Below are 19,350 nucleotides of genomic sequence, written 5' to 3'. Positions count from 1 at the left end.
CCAAAAACTCACATAGAGATTTCACCCATTAGTCAGTGGTGTGTTCTGGCTACATAAAGAAGCTTTTGATCACAGTTAACGCTAGGAAAACAACTGAAAATCTTCCAGACTCTCTTGGCAAGAATATGTGTGTGTATTCTCTCTCTCTCTCTTTCTCTCTTTCTCTCTTTCTCTCTTTCTCTCTCTCTCTCTCTCTCTCTCTCACACACACACACACACACACACACAGGTTTATTGTTTATTTTTTTTTAGTACAACTATATTTCAAGAGGTGTCTCAGGGCAAACCAAAGCCAATTTCATTTTCAACACGAGTTTTCTGAATAAAGATGCATAAAAAACGTCAAGCATAATTCAATACTAAATTAGTTCCAGTTTTAAATACATTGTCATTTAATCTCAAACTCACAGAGACTGTTGGGGGGAATACATTCTATCAGGTAAAAGTGCTAATAAAATTGGGGGAGATTGATGTAAATCTAATTGGATTTGTCTATCATGCCTGTGAGCAGAAATATTTCAGTAACACAGTTCATAACAAAAAATGCTTACGGGGGCTTCCCTGGTGGTACAGTGGTTGGGAATCAGCCTGCCAATGCTGGGCACATGGGTTCGAGCCCTGGTCCGGGAAGATCCCACATGCCACGGAGCAGCTAAGCCCGTGCGCCACAAGTACTGAGCCCACGTGCCACAACTACTGAAGCCCGCGCTCCTACAGCCCGTGCTCTGAAGCAAGAGAAGCCACCACAATGAGAAGCCCGCGCACCGCAACGAAGACCCAATGCAGCCAAAAAACAAACAAACAAAAATGCTTATGGTAGTCTGTACAATGCCCTGAGATTTTATATAAGAAGCATAGACATATATCAGACACCTATAAAGTTTTAGATTTATTTTGATTCCTACCAGGGAAAGTGTGAAATCAATGCTTCCTAATTCCAGCTAAACAAGAAAGGAAAATGATTATTCATATTTTTCTCTGTCTGTCTTCCAAAGCCAGTCAGAGAAAAAGAAAACATACCCCACCCAAAAAAAGAAACCACTGCTCTTATTATTCCCATTATTGCAGTGAGGCATTTTGAAGTGCCAGAATGTTAGAAAGAATTAGACCTATTTTTACTGTAATCACAAAAGTATGCCTTTAATTTTCCTGAAGTGACAATCCAAGGTAAATTAAGCGGCACAATTCTTTTTTTCATTTTCTTTTATTAAAGTATAGTTGATTTACAATATTGTGTTAGTTTCAGGTGTACATCAAAGTGATTCAGATATAGTATATATATATATAAACATCTATATTTTTTAGATTATTTTCTATTATAGGTTATTACAAGATATTGAATATAGTTCCCTGTGTTATAAAGTAAATCCTTGTTGCTTTTCTATTTTATGTATAGCAGTTTGTATCTGTTGGTCCCATACTCCTAGTTTATCCCTACCCCCTTCTCCCTTTGGTAACCATAAGTTTGTTTTCTGTGTCTGTGAGTCTGTTTCTGTTTGGCATACAGTTTCACTTGTAGTATTTTTTAGATTCCACATATAAATGATATTATATAATATTTGTCTTTCTCTGACTTCACTTAGTATGGCAGTCTGTCGGTCTATCCATGTTGCTGCAAATGGCATTATTTCCTTCTTTTTTATGGCTGAGTAATATTCCATTGTATACATGCACTACATCTTCTTTATCCATTGCTCTGTTGATGGACAATTAGGTTGCTTCCATGTCCTGGCTATTGTAAATAGTGCTGCCTTGAACATTGGGGTGCATGTATCTTTTCGAATTAGAGTTTTCTCCAGATATATGCCCAGGAGTGGGATTGCTGGATCATATGGTAGCTCTACTGTTAGTTTGTTGAGGAACTTCCAGACAGTTTTCCATAGTGTCTGCACCAATTTACATTCCCACCAACAGCGTAGGAGGGTTCCCTTTTCTCCACACCCTCTCCAGCATTTATTGCTTGTAGACATTTTGGTCATGGCCATTCTGACCGGTGTGAGGTGATACCTCATTGTAGTTTTGATTTGTGTTTTTCTAATAATTAGTGATGTTGAGCATCTTTCCATGTGCCTATTGGCTATTTGTATTTCTGGAAAGATTCTTCTTAAATAAATATTTGCTTTGTGTTGCCTGATGCAGATTTTCCTGAGTAGAAAAGCCCTTGTTTCTTTTTCAGAGCATCTGTTGGCCATCTGTATGTCTTCTTTGGAGAAAAGTGTATTTAGGTCTTCTGCCCATTTTTCCATTGGGGTTTTTTGGTTTTTTGTTATTGAGTTTTAGGAGCTGTTTGTATACCAAATCTCAGCTTTTTAAGTCATCCTTTATTTAGTGCCTGGTGCTTTGGGTTGGAAATCTTGAGTGTCTTCAGCTGGGACGTTCTTGTGTGTGGGACCAGCTTGCAGGTCACAGGTGCCCATTGGATAAGGTCTTTGTCAACAAGCATGCTCATCTGTGCTTGACTGGCACACCTGGATGATGAACTCCACAGGTATGGGGAACTTGGGGTCCCAGGCTTAGAACTGGTCCATCATCATTTTCTTTCTGTTGGAAAAACAAATCATAAAGCCTTTCAAGATCCAAATGGTGGGAACACAAACTCACAAAATCACGGGGAGGATTGTAAAATTGGGGAACTTTTGCCAATCAACTACCTCCTATAACTCAGTGATTCTGTATCTCTTTATATATTCTGGAGCAGAGATCTTCAAATTCAGAGATAGCTTTCTGAACTTTTTTCTCAAAGTATAACTCTGCTGATGACTTTAGGGCAATAAATTTCCATACACTCCCCTTGTAGGTGTTCTTTTTCCTAAGGCTTTCTGGTCACCAAAACCCTTCCCCCACGTTATGAAAGAGTGGCCTTCAGGACTGATCACAAACGTGACCTTCCTGCATTGCCATGGCATGTATTAAAAAAAAAAAAAAAAAAAAAGAGATAAATCATTCCAAATGCTGGTTTCAGGGAATCACTTTGTTGAAGGTTCCATTAGACAAGCTTCCAAGATGTACACATATTTTTGTTAGTCATGTAACTTGGTCTTGTTTAGATATTCTGATTTCAGGGAGAAGCAGACATGAAGGAGTAGGTCAGCTATGCTGATTTCTTCAAGTGCAGAAGTTGAACTTTTCTGTAGGTGCCAAGTTTTCAAGGGGCACATACATTGGATGGACCCACAGATAAAATGTTTCATGTTGTCTTTGAGATTCACTGTGCTAATTGATGTGAACGTGGAAGTTAGAACATATGTTATGATTTATGTGTGGAGAGTGTGGACTGAAAAAAACGCACAACCTGAAAGTTGAGAATTATGTTTTCCTTGGCAGACTTTCTGAGAACTTAAGTGTGGGACACAGCAACTCAGGTAGCTCTGAGGGGCCGCCCCAAAGAGGTAGGGGAGGGGCCTGGATGTATAGGAGTTCTTGCAACAAAGACCAGGTAATCAGGACATCAAAAGACGACTGTTAATTAATGAAAACCAGACATCTCACGTTAATGAATTTAGCATTTTTCTATGTATGGGAAGATGCAAGAGTCTGGGCTCCTTGAAGTCATTCGTTTGATCTCATATTAACTGTCTTGGGCCAGTTTCCAACTTGTCTGCATCCTGAATCCCATCCGGGTGCCAGTGGCTAAGGGCTTGATGGCTGCAGCATCTTCTGTTTACTGATATGGCAGGTGACATTCTTCATCCACAAGTGTTTATCTCTGTTACAGCCCATCATCAAGGTGTAGGGGTGACAGAAGAGGTATCCCAGTGGGGTTCCTGCCCTGCTTCCCTCTCCTGGGGTCTTGATTGCCCCTGCTCCCCTTCCCCTCCCACTCAGAGCAGCCCACCTCCTTTGCTTATAGAAAGTGAGCCCTCACCCTAGCTCACCCATGCGTGCTTACTTATTGGTACCCACCACATCCTCAGCAAGCAAGCACCTTCCCATCATAGACGACTCCCAACCAAGAGAGTAAACGGATGAAGACGTTCATCAGCCCCATCCAAGTCATCCTGTGCGAGTCTGTCTCAGATAGGAGTGACCTCCTTCAGGATGGGTGTGTCTGCCTCAGCTGCCGCTCCTCCCCTGGCCCGGGGCCAGCATACTTGAAGTGTCAGTACCTGTTTGCAGGAGGAATGTGTGTACCAGTGAATAAACTAATGAGGACAGCTTGAGGTGGGGCAGGTCCCATTCAGTTCATTGCTGGAGTGAGCCCTGGGCATCTTAATTGCTTGCCGGTCTCCTACCAGTATTGATTACATTAAAGAAGTAGTCCTCTGTGGCCCAGTGACTAGCTAATCAATCACATACCTATCAGTGATGGCCAAGAAAGCATTTCTCTCTCCCATACCCCAGTATACAACTTCGTCCATATGGAAAACAATGCACTTAGCCAGACAGGCTCTTTTTAAGATATTTCCTTGAGACAACAAGATAAAGTAGGACTTGGAATTTGCCCTTGGAAGGGACCAAAAAAAAAAAAAATCAATATGAGCTGATAAATACATTTCAATAGGATATCTTGCATTAAGAGCAATAATTGGAAAGGTTTTTTTGGGTTCTGTCATTTCTTTATATTGTGTAGATGACGTGATCCCATAACACCATTGGTGACTTTATTACATGATTTGCATACTTTGGTGGCACCATAACTTAATGTATGTTAAAAAGAACACTTATAAAATTAGTTTCCTGCCTCAGAATGTTAACTGCAGCATCTAGAGGTTTTCCATAGACTTTTATTTTCTCATTGACTCTGGTTGGTCTCCGTTTTCCGAATTGTCTACAAAGGGTTCCTGTTACATTTATGATACAAAGTACTATTTTAAATAGTTTGAGTTTTGAAAATGATGTAGATAAAGTGCTAAAAGGGAACATCGGAAGAACAGGTATAAAAAAACATGGACATCCTTCAGGACTTTGGACATTGAGATATTTTATTTATAAAATCATATTTAAATTTTAATAGTGGAATAGATTTGTTTGAAGTTATTTCAGTATTCCCTTTAATATTTAGAGCCATTTCCCCACTGAGGTTTGCTGGAGATGCTAATTATTAGATGTAAAGGAATATTGTTCTGGTCTTTTGGGGACCAAAAGAAAACTCAGGGCCTGTCTGGACTTTGAAATGCCTTTTCGGCAGGCACGGGATGGGTTTACTCTGGAATAAATTACAGCAGAATCTTTTTCCCTGTGTCCTCTAACACCTGTATTTACATAGTTCATGATTGTAACTAAATTAGATACTCAAGAGAACTCAGTTGGTTTTTAGGCCATTTAATTAGTTATAATTGAGAGAACAAATATTGCAGCAGCTTATGGAAAAAGAACAAAAGGGTGGGAAATTAAATATACATAGAACATTAAAGGCGATATCTAATTATGTTTCTGGGTCAGACTCTGCTCTATAAAATTAATTTAAAATTGTAGTTTGGCAAATAATTTCCATCAAAATCTCAGCAGGTGTTTTTTGCTTCCATTGACAAGCTCATTGGAACATTCGCCGGGAGTGGCGGAGCACCTGGAAAAACCAAACTATCTTGAAAAAGCAGAAGAAAGTTGGAGGACTTGCCTTTCCCTGTTTCAAAACATGCTCTAAAGCTCGGACAGTGGGATACTCATGTGGATAGAAATATAGAAGGGGGACTTCCCTTGGTGGCACAGTGGTTAAGACTCTAAGCTCCCAATGCAGGGGGCCAGGGTTCCATCCCTGGTCAGGAAACTAGATCCCACATGCCAAAACTAAGAGTTCACATGCCACAACTAAGGGGCCTGCCAGCTGCAACTAAGACCAGGTACAACCAAATAAATAAATTAAATAAATAAATAAAATAAATATTAAAAAAAAGAAATACAGAAGGGGATATAATTAAAGAGTCCAGAAATAAACCCTCACGTTTATATGCAATTGACTCGCAAGAATAGTGTCACAGCAATTCACTGAGGAAAGGAGAGTGTTTTCAATACATGGTGCTGAGACTATTGGATAAAGGATGCATTTCAAACCTTCCCTCATATCATATGCCAACATTGACTCAAAATAAATGAAAGATATAAGAAGTAAAACTTTTAAACATCTAGGAAAAAACATGAAATCTTCAGGGCCTTTCGTTAGGTGGAATTTCTTAGATGTGATATCAAAAACACAAGCTTTAAAAAAAAAAAACCAGTCGATAAGTTAGACTTCATCAGAATTAAAAAATTTTGCACTTCAAAAAACACCATTGAGAAAATCAAAAGAGAAGACACAGATGGGGAGAAAAGATTTGCACATCGTCTTTCTGGCAAAAGACCTGTCTCTAAAAAATATAATTACAGTTCAAGAATAGGGAACAAAGAACCCAATTTAAAAAATGGGGAAAATATTTGAATAGACATCCCGCCAAAGAAGATAGTAGAGGAGAAGATCCTTGACATGATTAAGTCATTAGCGAAATGCAAATTAAAACCGCAGTGAGGCACCGTCTGACACCTATTAGGATGCGTATAATCAAACAGATAATAACACGTCTTGGGTAGGAGGTGGAGAAATTGGAACCTGCATATGCTGCTCATGGGAATATACAGTGATGCAGCTGATTTGGAAAACAGTCTGGCAGTTTCTTAAAGTGCTAAACATAAATGTGCCATGTGACATAGCAATTCCACTCCTTGATATCCACCCAAGATAAAATATACATCCATAAAAGATATTGCATATAAGTGTTCATAGCAGCGTTATTCATACTGGCCACCAAGTGGAAATAAGACAAATGGCGTGGCAGTCAACAGATGAGTGGATAAACAAAATGCGGTGTAGCCATACAGTAGACTATCATTTATCTGTATGAGTAATAGGAATGAAATGCTGCAACACGGATGGACTTTGAAAACGTTATACTGAGTGAACGAAGCAGGACACAAAAGACTACATACTATATGAATTTATTCATAGGAAATGCACAGAAATGGCAAATCTAGACTAAGTCACTAGTTGACTGAGACTGAGGTTAGGAACATCAAATGCCTGCAGTCGGACACCAGCGATCATTTTGGGGTGAAGGAAATATTCTAAAATCGGATTACGCTCATGGTTGCACAACTCCATACGTTGACTAAAAAAACAATCCTTGAACTTGACACCTTGGTGAGTTGATTTTATGATTTAAAATTATACCTCAGTAGAGCCCTTGAAAATCACACTTGGTTGAACAAAGGAATTTGGTAGAGAGTCAAAGAGACTACCCTGGATTACCATTTAATCAGTGATGTATCTAGGTTATACCAATTTCCAAAGCATTGTAAATCTTTAGAAATCTTCCTCCATCTTTGGCGGGAAGTTTCCTTGAATACTGCCTCTCCTCCTGCCCCGGGAAGAATTTCAGATTACTCAGATTTCACGCACTGATGGTGAGCGTGAAGACATTGAGCATTGGGTCTTGGGAAAGAGCTCTGGCATTTAACTCACCCCAGACCTTGCAGAATGGCCTTTGTTTGGGTTTGAGCCAGGCCAGCGGTCATGCGCCTGAGTTTCCAGCTGCAGCTGGGAAGACAGAAGAGTTTTATAAGAAGAAAATCCAGAAGGAGACAGGGATATTAGGACAGGCTCATGGGAAAGACAAAGTCCAGGTATGGAGTCCTAATTAAAGACCTTTCTTAATGCCGACTGCTGTGGGAAGGCTGGTTCTCAGGAGAGTTGGTCAAACTTTTTAAAGGGACACATTTTCTGGGAGGGAATCAGCTTCATCAGACAACATTTTCTCTCCCCTAATCCATTGCATGTGTTTTGACTACACCTTTGTTTGTCTAGTGTCTTCTCTTTTTTAATGAAAGAGGTGACCTGTTTCTCTACAAACTTAGAAAATCTTCCAAAAATTGAAATGTTTTTCAGATGAGGACTTTAGTTCTATCATCCATGTAGCCTGTTTCTCTAAGAAAGGCATTTCTTATACGCTTCCTAACATGATTTTGCCGTAAACTCAGCCCATGAGATAGCTTTGAAATAAGTTTTATATTGATAAACTCTGACCAAAACAACCCAAAAGACAATGGAGCTAATTTGATGAGTTTTTTTTTTTTTTAGTTTGTTTTAAGTTCTTTCAATGCAGTGGAATTCTTGGACGTGAATTGATTTGCATGTTAAGCTGACGACTATAATAGGCAGACACGTTAGTGTCATGGTACTTTCTAAAAGATTGGACTTGAACGTGCTGTAAGGAAAAAAGATGGTCTCCTAGAAGACTCCATTCTACTTTCAAGTAGATGACATGAAACTAGTAGTAAGCTTGAGTTTCAAAGGGTCTTGGACATTTCTTTTCCAAGCTCTTGTCAATGACTTTAGATTGGTAACTTGAAATTGTCTACAGTGGGAAAATTTAAATCTCAAAAATCAACACACACAAAAAAAAAAAAAAAAAAAAAAATCAACAAATACAAGGAATCAGGTTTCCACCTACCCTCCCAGTTTTACTTGTTTATCCACATGAAATTGACCATAATCAACCCGTATTGAGCTATAAAACCAGCAACTTCAGATCTTGGTTTCAAAATATGTTTAAGCCCTTCTGAGGTATGTAGAACTGAAGGAGCTTTTCCAGCTACAAGTGTTGTGGGTGATAGTGACTAAACTTCCTCTCCCTTAACCCATGTATCCGTGGAGGAAGGCAAAGACCATTTTAATTGATGGCCACAATTCGAGTTATCCAGGACTGCCATAGGTATACCTGTGGGCTGTGCCTGTCTATAAAAAGAAGGCAGTTGAGCTAATTAAACAACTCAAGTGGTATTGAATGTTTTAGCTTCTTGTATCTGGAAAATAGAAAAACCAAAATGGCACACTGCATACAGAGAGCATAGGAGAGTTTTGTTTTTTACCTTTTTTCCGTTTTTTTTTTTTTTTTTTTTTGGCGTGGTTAAGGGACCCTCTGTTCATTTTGCCTACATGGAAATTTCAAGGTGGTTTATGTTGCAGGTCATCCAGGTAGGTGACTTCATTTATTTATTTTTACAAATAGCAATAACATTCAAGCAATATTTAATAAGTGTTTCAAACGCAGAAAAAAATTATTTATACTGTTTTATCTTGACTTCAGAAATACTTATTGAAAGTGGTAGTTTGTTTACAGTAGACAAAAGGAATAAATAATGTGCAATATTCTGTAGCTACTGGGGATAGGTGAGTCTTCATGATTTAAATAAAGTAGTGACATTTCTGATTTTTATTATGAATGTTGTGCTTTTAAGTTCTTATGCATGAAACTAATGTTGGTTTTAAGATATTTTGATTAAAGTTCTTTCATGTTTATTGTTTAAATGTGTTTCTTCTTACATTATGGAATTTCCTAAGCAAAACTGTATCAGTGACATTTCAAAAATGTATCTAGATTATAACATGTTAAAACTAGAGGAACATTTGAATACTTCATATGCATTTCTTTATAAAATGTGAGAAACCCTTTTTAAAATAATTTTCCTTTTTTTTAAACTCACGTTAGTTTTTTTTTTTTGCAGTAATATCATTTTAACCCCCAAACTGCATTTTCACAGAGTATCTAATATTTTTTGTAAGTAACATTTTGAATTTGTTCTTCTTGACATATTTATGTTTATATGCATTTTGCATCTCCCTATTTCATGTTTTTGAAATCCAAATGTAACAGATTTCAACTTTTTGTATGACATTATTTTTTTTTCTTTTACTGGGTAGTATTTCTCTTTCTTCTGACTTTTTTGCAAACCTGTTGTTTTTGAATTCTCTTTTTTCCCTTTATTTTCCTTCTCAATATGACACCAGGAGCCAACACAAAGAAAAACGCTGATGATATAACCAGTAATGACCGTGGTGAAGATGAAGGTATTTTTTGTTTTTTTCAAAGCTCGACCTTGGTGCATGATTTTATATCTATCGTTCTTTTTTTTTTTTTTCTTTTTCATTTCAACCTGTTTTTCCTCCCTTATCTGAAGTGAGTACACTTTTGTGTGCTTCTTTATTTTCTTCTTGTTTGGAAACCACTGTCATTTTTAATCCCAATGACCATGTAGATGACTGCAAATCACCTGGGAGAACATGTATAAATGTTTCTCAGTATGAAGTGAGTAACAAAATGCCATTTACAAGGAAACTCTTTTTCTTTTTCTTTTTCTTTTTTTTTTGGCATGGTCACAAGAAGAGAAAATGAAATTTTAAAACATGCATGTATGCTTTCTTTTCTTCCTTCCGAATGTTATTTCATAATTTTGTATTTTGGAGCTTTGGTCTTCTTAATTTCTTCTCTGCACAGTGAGACACCTCAGTAGAACTTTTCAGTGGGCTGGCATTTCCGTTCTTGTTTGTTTTTACTGTTTTTTGTTTTTTTTTTCAAACATACTGATTCCAAAATAGGGTTTTCAAAGAATCTTCTCTGGCTCACAGTAAAATACATGAAAAAGTGTCTTAAAGAGGTTGTTTCTTTCAGAACTGCCTTTTAGCAACTTTAAAGAAAAAAAAAGGGGGGATGGAATTGAAATTTGTCAAAAAGTTAGATCTATGCATCTTTGTCTTCACACCACAGCTGCTTTAAGAACATTTTTCCCCAAAAAATGTTTAGCTGCTGTGGAGAGTTTCTTCTTGAAGGATCTCAAATTGTTTGACAGATTATACACTAGAAGTAAAGTGATTTTTTTTAAAGATGGAAGCTAATATGACATCTAAACCATCATTAGCACGTTGTATCCTCTTCCTTCAGCAGAATAAACAGTTTAGAAGAAAAGAAAAAAAAGAAATGTTTAAAGTCAGCCTTTGCTGGCTCTAAGGCTGTGTAAGCTGGGGGAAAACATGTTTTTCCCATCTGAGTAGCAAAATGCATGGATCTCCGTTTATTTACCTTAAAACGTTGAAGGCCCTCGATGGACCTTTGGTTCCCTGGCTGAAAGGCAGTTTAAAGTGCAGTGGGGAGCTATCCTTGCTGGGAAGCAAAACTGCCCTCAAAGTCGCTTTTTGTCACTTGCTTGGTTTGCCTGCCCTCTTTGATTTTTTTCATAAATCAGTGGCTCTACGAGAAAAGAAGTTTTGCCAATGTTGCTCTTTCGTGCCCGCTCTTCTCTCAACACTACTGTTAGTTAATTTTTTTTTTTTTAACCTGCGTTCATAGGGTTCTCCCTGCTTCTAATAACCCTCTAAGAAAGTTCTTCTGATGGCCTTGGAGTATCATACCTGCACCTGAATCAGCAGCTAGCCTCTCCTTTGTGAAGCCTCAGAACACCTGCAGTTTTATCCCTATCCCTGTGTAACCAACTATGCGTGTTAATTTGCATCTTGCTCTTCTCTGGCTTCTCAGTGTATTATTCCCTTTTGATCATTAGGATCTGTTTTCACAGTTCTCACCAGTCACCTTTATTACTGTTAACATGCCGTCTAGTTTTCCTTTCATACCAAGAAACTATGATGATTTTTTTTTTAACTTCGAACGAATCTGGCATCTGGTTATTTCTTCCTCAACCTCATGAGAACTCTGTTCTTTGTGTCTCGGAGGTAAGAGCTGTTAACCTAACGTTTTCTCTGAGGGAACCACGTAAAGCAGCCCTCAAAATCTCAACTGCTTCCTTTCCCACAGTGGAGTAGCGTGCAGCCTACTGCAGGATGGTAACATAAATAAGGGCTAACACAGCAAATCAGGATCCAGAGAGAGGGGTGGATCGTGTAAAACGCCAGGCCCCTGTAGGGGCAGTGATTTATTTAAAAATTCCACGTAGCATATGATGAGTGAAGGATTAAAAAATGATTTTTACTTCCTATTTAAGTTTTACGGGAGAAAATAGTGTTCTGCGGCGGATTAAATACCTGCAGGCACATGGGCAGCTTGACACTTTTTTCTGCACTTGACTGTGACCACGGGGTTTCTTTTGCCTTCTGGATGCTGTAAGGTGGCACCCAGGAGCCTGTTTTGAGATCATGATCGTAATTCATTTTCTAATGCAGCCACCATCCAAAGGGTGGTTTGTTTCCTTAAAATTCCTTTCTGATAGTTCAAAAGTGTCTCCATGAATTAGGGAAAAAAAGTCTTTATTTAAGAAAAAACGAAAATAAATGTACATGGATACATTTGGTTTTCTTTTGATATACAGATATTCAAATGACACACACATATATATGTATATACATACATAAATATCCCGAAATCATTAGAATCGAGGTCAGGATTCTTCAGCATTCAAGGTAAGCCCAAGGGATGATTTACACCAAACAAGTTATTTAATCACAACTTTTCAGAAAGTAGGCTCTACAGACGGACATATGGTCTCCAAACTTCTGTTGTCACAGAACATTGCAAAATAGGATTTTCACATCATTGTTAAATAAAATAATAATGACTCTGGGTACTGTGGTTGCAGATCACAATGGGAGTTTATATTCCCTGTAGAAATATGTAGCATTGCCAAACTTTCATCTTGAGGTTGGAATCTTGTGCCATTTTTATTCCTGCTCTCCTCTCTCTCTCTTTTTTTTTTTTTTTTGTCACTTAAGTTGGGATATTCCTGCAATCAGTAAATTAGAGAAAAAACACTTGCTTGGACATTTTGTTTTGTTTTTACACATTTCTGTCCTGTTGATCATTTTTAACCATTTATTTGTTTTTTGTCATCACGTGCCCTGTATTGAGAGCTTATGGTTTCATTACTAGTTTTATGTTCTCGTTGTTAAGTTGAAAATGAATCTATAAGCTCATCTTTGACTGAAGATAGAAATTACAGTAAAAATAAATTATAATTTTGACGTTGATTTCACACTTACTTAGATGATAAAAATATATTTTGTAATAGATGCCCTTCTAGGGTGTGAGCGCTCTTTAGGGAAGACGTATTTCATCTCCATCCTTGTATTTTTAGTGTTGTAGATACATACAGAAACCTACACCTGCATACACGTTCCTTCCAATGCCTGCGTCATTTCTATGAGTAGAAAATATAACAACATTGACCATTTTCCTTAGGCCATCTTACCAAGAACATACCTAATTTAAAAAGGGCCATGCGATTGATTCCAATCTAAACTAGGAAAAGTCACCCACGTCCTTTGCCCTTGATTTAGCATTGGTTAATCAGCATGATGTTTTATTGTGTTTCCTTACTTGGCTTTCTTTTCCAGACATCCATGACCAGAACACTAAGAAGCCAGTAATGGTGTACATCCATGGCGGGTCTTACATGGAGGGCACAGGCAACATGATTGACGGCAGTATCCTAGCGAGCTACGGCAATGTCATCGTGATCACAATTAACTACCGCCTGGGGATTCTAGGTGAGTGATTCCGTCTTGCTGATCACCGCACAGGAGGCCATGAGGAAGTTCTGCTTTTGGTTTTGGGCTCGTTGATTCCAACTGTGTTACTCTAATTCCTAGAAATCTCTACTACACAGAGCTCACTTCATGCTGCAAGATATATTTGTCCCTTAACGTTCATGCAGCGCCGTCTGTTTTTTTTTTTTGTTGTTGTTGTTGTTTTTTAAAGTTTGCACTTTTTAATCCAGGAATTTCATTTCCTAGGATCCGCCTCAAACAAATGCAGCCTCCAAGGTGACCAAATGAACATGATATTTTATTGAAAGCACTTTTCTTTCTGTGGGCTTAGCCGACATAACCCTGTGGAATGAACACAGTTTGGAGACGTGTCTGATAACGCATTTGGTAATAGGTGATAACTTGGTAACGGTAGATAATGGCCATAGACATTAGCTTTCTTTTGTGGTTTTGTAGGTGTGTTAATCAGTTAATCGTTTGTTGGAAAATCTTTTACTTAATTCCTTAATGCGTTGTCTGTGTCTGTTGTATCTTGAAGAGTTGCTTGTCTGTTGCATTTACGGGAGATGGAATACTCCTATTTGAATTTTGTAATTTGATGGTTTTTCATTTTATGTAAATTTTATGATTTATGATGAAAGGACATTGGCCAAGTGCATAGGAATTCAAGAGCAGCTCTCTGTTGTTTCGGTGTTAAATTCGTTTTTCCCCAACTGGGGGTTGGAAAAAAAAAAATAGCATGTTTTGAAGTTAATATTTTGAAGCTTACCTTCTTCTGTGGTTTTGCCTGCTCTTGGTCAGTTCATGAATAATATCCATAGCCTGTGCAACAACGTTCGTTTTCAAGGCAAAAATGCATTGAGAGGATGCAGAAAATTGAGTTTACAGCAGGGTGGCTATGAGAATGAGATCTGTATGTCACAGGATGGTTATAGTAAAAAGTATGAAAAATAAAATGGACCAACGGACCTGTTTCAAACAAGAAATGTTTTCTCCAAAGAGGCAAGTATCACTAAGAATATTTTATTTTCAACTTGATGTTTTAATTTTGTTTTGAGCATTTTATTTCATTCACTACTGAAAACATTCACCTATAGAAGACCCCGGAGTAAGGGGATAGGTTGTAGATGACCTTCTAATTTAGGAATGCACATCACCCACAGATGTTTGCAAAGTTGGACGTTTTGGAGCATCGATAAAGTACTGGAAGTTTCAGGGTTTTAAGATGAAACACAACAAAAAGCCTCAGAGTCTAGAGCCTTCTTGTTTTGTGGTTTTTATTTCCTTTTCTTTTCTCGTCGGTGCTAGGAGCCAGATCTTTGGGGAATGATTTCCGTTTGTGTTGCGCAGCGAGGATGGCATGCCTCCCTGAGTGTTTTTCAGAAGCCTCTGGCTAGTTGCTTTGGCTACTGGTGTTTGAAACCGGAAATGTTGTTGCTTGATGTTTTACAAAAGGTCCATTCTAAGGAAGAGGTGGGCAAAGGAAGCCACGGGCCAGGGCTTGCTGCTAGCAGCCCTTTCAAAGAGGGCAGTGTGGGCGTCCCTTGGGAGCATCACCAGGTCGGGGCGCTGCTTTCTGAACAAAGCAATGGGCTTTGGGTGAGTCTTTGCTTCAGTGGAATAACAAAGCGTCCTCCTGCCTGCACAACGTGGTGGTGATGTGACTTAAAAGGTTAGATTTCAAAAGAAATCGATTTTCTCCCCCGTTTAACGCCAAACTGGTATTAAGCAGCTTTACACAGTGATCTCTTATCTATTTGGCCCATTTGTGAATCTGGAAAAGTACTGTGGGAATTATACACACCTTCATTTTTTTTTAAGAAAAGAAGAAAAACAAAAGCTTGCTTTTAGAACTTTTCTCATTGAACAATTTTAATTTTACCTTTTGCTGCTGAGAGTTAAAAAGAAAAAAATCTTGGTAAGATAACAGAGGGCTGTGAGAGTTATGGCATGGAAATAAAAGAAGCAATTTAGCATCTCCAAGCCGGTCTATTTACATTCCACGAATGAGTTAGTGTGAAGCCCAGCACCACAGACCCCCTTTTATCTGATGGAGTGCAGTGTGCCAACTTTGCTGGTTATACAGGGCGATAGAGATTTTTTAAATGGGACTTGGTTTATTGTTATCAGGGATCTTGCATGGGCTACCGTCCTCTGGAAAACTGTGCGGTGGCCGTTTACTTTTTGCTTGCAGGAAATCACTAGTATCACTCTCGAAAAATATTTCAGACCCTTGGCATCCAGATATTTTTAAAAAGGATCCAGTAAAATGGTACAGCATGCACGGTGATGATCGTCTCCATTAGCACTCTGATAGGAATAGATGTTTTTACCAAAATGTTGAAATAGTGTTTCAGTTTTTTTTTCAAAAGGAATAAATTCATAAATGCTATTTTTCTGCCCAAGGAATAGAAAAGCATTGTTTGAGATGATTACCGTTCTTTTACAGAGTAACAAATGCTGTTTTCCTACCCAAAAGAAGGGTTTAGAAAGTTGGATGATGGTCAGAGGGAAGCAGGAGGCTGGCGTGGAAAGAACATGGATTTTTATAATGTGATAAAAATGAACTACTTGGTGTCTGTGCTGTGACATTGAGAAAGTCAGCTGATTTTTTTCTGAGTCTCTCTAAAAGGTGGTCCCATCCTCTCTCTGGCAAGGTTATTGTACATACCATATAAACGTCCAACGGGTTTACGTACGTGAAGTTTCATAGCCCAGAACTATGAGCCAGTAAACCCAGACAGGTGATAATTTCCAGTGTTATTAATAGCCTTGGACATCTTATTACCATCACTGTTGATCCACTGAAAAACATTGCGACTGGCCAAAACGGTAATATCTGTCAAATACTGACGTCTAAACGGAACCACCTTAATTAAACAAAAGCGATGATAAGACACTCGTAATAAGAGACAGATGACAGGATCTTCGCACGTGCTTTTTGAACAGTGAATATTTTCTTTAATCAGAACTGCATCACACAACCTTCCTAGCCGTTGAGCATGTAATTTATTATCTAATCCAGGACACTTTGAAAATTGTTAATAATGCTCTTAATAAACTGGGATTATTCCAGGCAAACTGGGATGTACCATCACAGCTATAAAGTAATTATTCATACCCACACAAGGTCTAATGAACAAACTGGTGGTCCATTTATTTTCAAAGGAGATCTCTTTTTAAAGCATATTTCCTACGTCCTGCTGTATACCTTTGTCATTAGGAAAGCATACATAGCTAAAACTTGAGTTCTATCAAATCTGCCTCTATTTTTTTTCATGATGATTGTTCACAGACCATTGCTATATAAGAGGAATCTCCTCGCTGAGGCTTATTGTTGGAAATACCTGGAATTTATTTATGGGTGGCTCTTACCTTTGCTTTCCTTCATTAATCGTCTCTAATTTGCATCTTCAGTTGGTTAATTAGACCTCCATTCAAATGCTGATTTTAGGTTAGCTGAGAGGGTATTACCTTTTTGGTTATCCTATGATTTGATGCCTCATGCGGGCTTTAAACTACTTTGCTTTGAAACACTCTTATCTGTATGCTTTAGCACCAAACTCATGGAGAGCCTGCGGTGTGGCCGTCACTGGACGTTGTAGATGCTCCTTCATTTAATCCTCATACACTCCCTTGGAAGGGTTCCCTTATCTTACTTTTGGGGAAACAAAGGCTCAGAGGTGATGGGATAGACTCACAGTGGTACAGGTTGTAGGGATTAGAGCCGAGATTGGAACCCTGGTCTAACAGTATGAATTAGGTGAACTACCTTAGGAAACAGAGTGCAAATCTTTATATCAGATTCAGCTTCTCTAATCGCACAAAACGTCAGATGTGCCTATGGTTGATCTAGATACAAAATTGCGATTCAATGCTTACACCGTATTTTTATGTTCCTCAAAGCGGGTCCTTCATCGCTGATGCATTTTCATCAAATCATCATTGATGGTCTACTATGGTGCATGGTGATGTGGTATTGGCCCCAACGATGGCATTTGTAAAGTCAAAGCTCTCAGACACAGGAGATCTAAGACTTTATCAGCTAGTCAGGTGTCTAACCTCTTACGCCCATCCTGTTGCCTTGTTGCTGTCTGTGGCCAATAAATGGAATTAAGACCATTGACCCAGAGAATGACTTTGAAACCGCACAACCCAGATTGGGACTTGAACCCATGGGCCGGGACTCAAACTCAGCCAGAAACCACGTTGGGACTTGAACCCACTATCTTTTGATTGAGATCACACACCTGGTCTCAGAACTGAATGAAGCTCAGGTTCTTTATGTCTCAGTGCAGAAAGAATTCAGTGAGAGACAAAGTGATAGGTAAGAAGTGGATTTATTTAGAGAGATACACATTCCATAGACAGAACGCGGTCTGTCTCAAAAGGGGAGAAGAGCCTTGGGAGAAGCACCCTCCAGAGACAGAGTGTGGGCCATCTCAGAAAGCGAGAGGCCGCGAAATATGGGGTGGTTAGTTTTTATGGGCTGGGTAGTTTCATAGGCTAATGAGTGGGAGGATTATTCCAAGTATTTTGGGGAGGGGGTGGAGATTTCCAGGAATTGGGCCACCACCGACTTTTTGGCCCTTTATGGTTGCCCTCGGAACTGTCCTGATGCCTATAGGTATGTCATTTAGATGCTAATGTATTACAGTGGGCATTTAATGAGGCTCAAGGTCCACTGGAAGTCAAGTCTTCCGCCATCTTGGATCTAATTGATTCTAATCAGTTTATGTCAAATCCTTAAGGGCTATGTCATTCTTTTAGAGGTTGTGCCCTATCCCCTTCCCTCCCGTTTCAACTTCAGTGGATTTCTCACCTGACAGGTATCTTATAGTCTTTTGAAATGTTGTCCATAGGTTTATATAACTGACTTTTTCAAGGATTAAAAAAGCATCAGAAAGACCTACTCATTTTTCAAAAAGTGTAGCTGCCCTCGAAGTTTTTATCTCAGGGAAGGTTGTGTAATGGTGTTGCTGAAGTTGCCTTTCTCTTTAAGGTTATTAATTGTGTAAGACTACTTTCGTTCATTGGTGTCATAACTTTAAATGGAAGATGGAAATGGTTTGAAATAAACGCACAGCAGGAAGAGCAGTTGAATGAAAGGCACATGATTTGAGCTCTATGCATGCTGTAATGGTGTGGCCACGTGGCATTCTGGTCTCCTTTGCGGGGTCTTAGTCTCCATTGAAATGGAAGGTGGGTGGGCTGGCATTTGGAGGAAGCCCTTTGACATGAGCCAGAGCAGTATCACCTTTACCTGTTTGATATATTGCTGTTCCATGTCAGATTCCGTTCATAAAAGGGGTCCGGAATCATTGGAGGAGAGGCTTGATACCTGCCTTCAGAGAGCTATGATCTGAATTCCATGTGTGCACAAGCAGTTTACATCAGGGGTATTTAGTGATTCTAACATGCCTTACGTACCTCTGCTGAAAAATGTCAATTTCCGATTTACATTTCTCTTTCACTTGGGAGTTAAAGATGTTTACTATTTGGTACTTTCACCATTTTTTCCCCTAAGAATCCTTTTTTTTTTTTCTTTTCTTTGTTTTTATCTTTTACTACAGATTTTCTTTTTTTAAAAATTAATTTTTATTGGCGTATAGCTGATTTACAATGTTGTGTTAGTTTCTGCTGTACAGCAAAGTGAATCAGTTATACATACACATAGATCCACTCTTTTTTAGATTTTATTCCCATATAGGTCATTACAGAGTACTGAGTAGAGTTCCCTGTGCTATTCAGTAGGTCCTTATTAGTTATCTATTTTATATATAGTAGTGTGTATATGTCAATCCCAATGTCCCAATTCGTCCCTCCACCCTAATCCCTCAGTAACCATAAGTTTGTTTTCTACATTTGTGACTCTTATTTCTGTTTTGTCAATAAGTTCATTCGTGCCATGTTTTTAGATTTCATATATAAGTGATATCATATGATATTTGTCTTTCTCTGTCTGACTTACTTCACTCAGTATGACCATCTCTAGGTCCATCCATGTCACTGCAAATGGCATTATTTCATTCTTTTTTATGGCTGAGTACTATCACATTGTATGTGTGTGTGTGTGTGAGTGTGTATATACACACCACATCTTCTTATCC

At 38.5% G+C, this 19,350-nt stretch overlaps 1 protein-coding gene across 8 annotated transcripts in view; it reads left to right on the top strand.

The window, feature by feature from the left end:
* Positions 1-19,350, top strand: part of LOC309653429 (neuroligin-4, X-linked) — a 581,567-nt gene that overhangs the window by 443,594 nt on the left and 118,623 nt on the right. For 7 of the 8 annotated variants that reach the window (XM_082448092.1, XM_082448088.1, XM_082448089.1 and 4 more), the window contains one exon: positions 13,088-13,240. The exons of the other annotated variant lie outside the window; for it this stretch is intronic. In XM_082448092.1, coding sequence (XP_082304218.1) covers positions 13,088-13,240 — 153 coding nt within the window. The remainder of the gene's footprint in view (positions 1-13,087; positions 13,241-19,350) is intronic. 8 annotated transcript variants of the gene reach the window in all.

The sequence above is a fragment of the Balaenoptera physalus genome (genome assembly GCF_965194825.1).
Source record: "Balaenoptera physalus genome assembly, chromosome: Y".
NCBI classification, from domain to species: Eukaryota; Metazoa; Chordata; class Mammalia; order Artiodactyla; family Balaenopteridae; genus Balaenoptera; species Balaenoptera physalus.
This window is presented reverse-complemented; position numbering and strand designations above follow the sequence as displayed.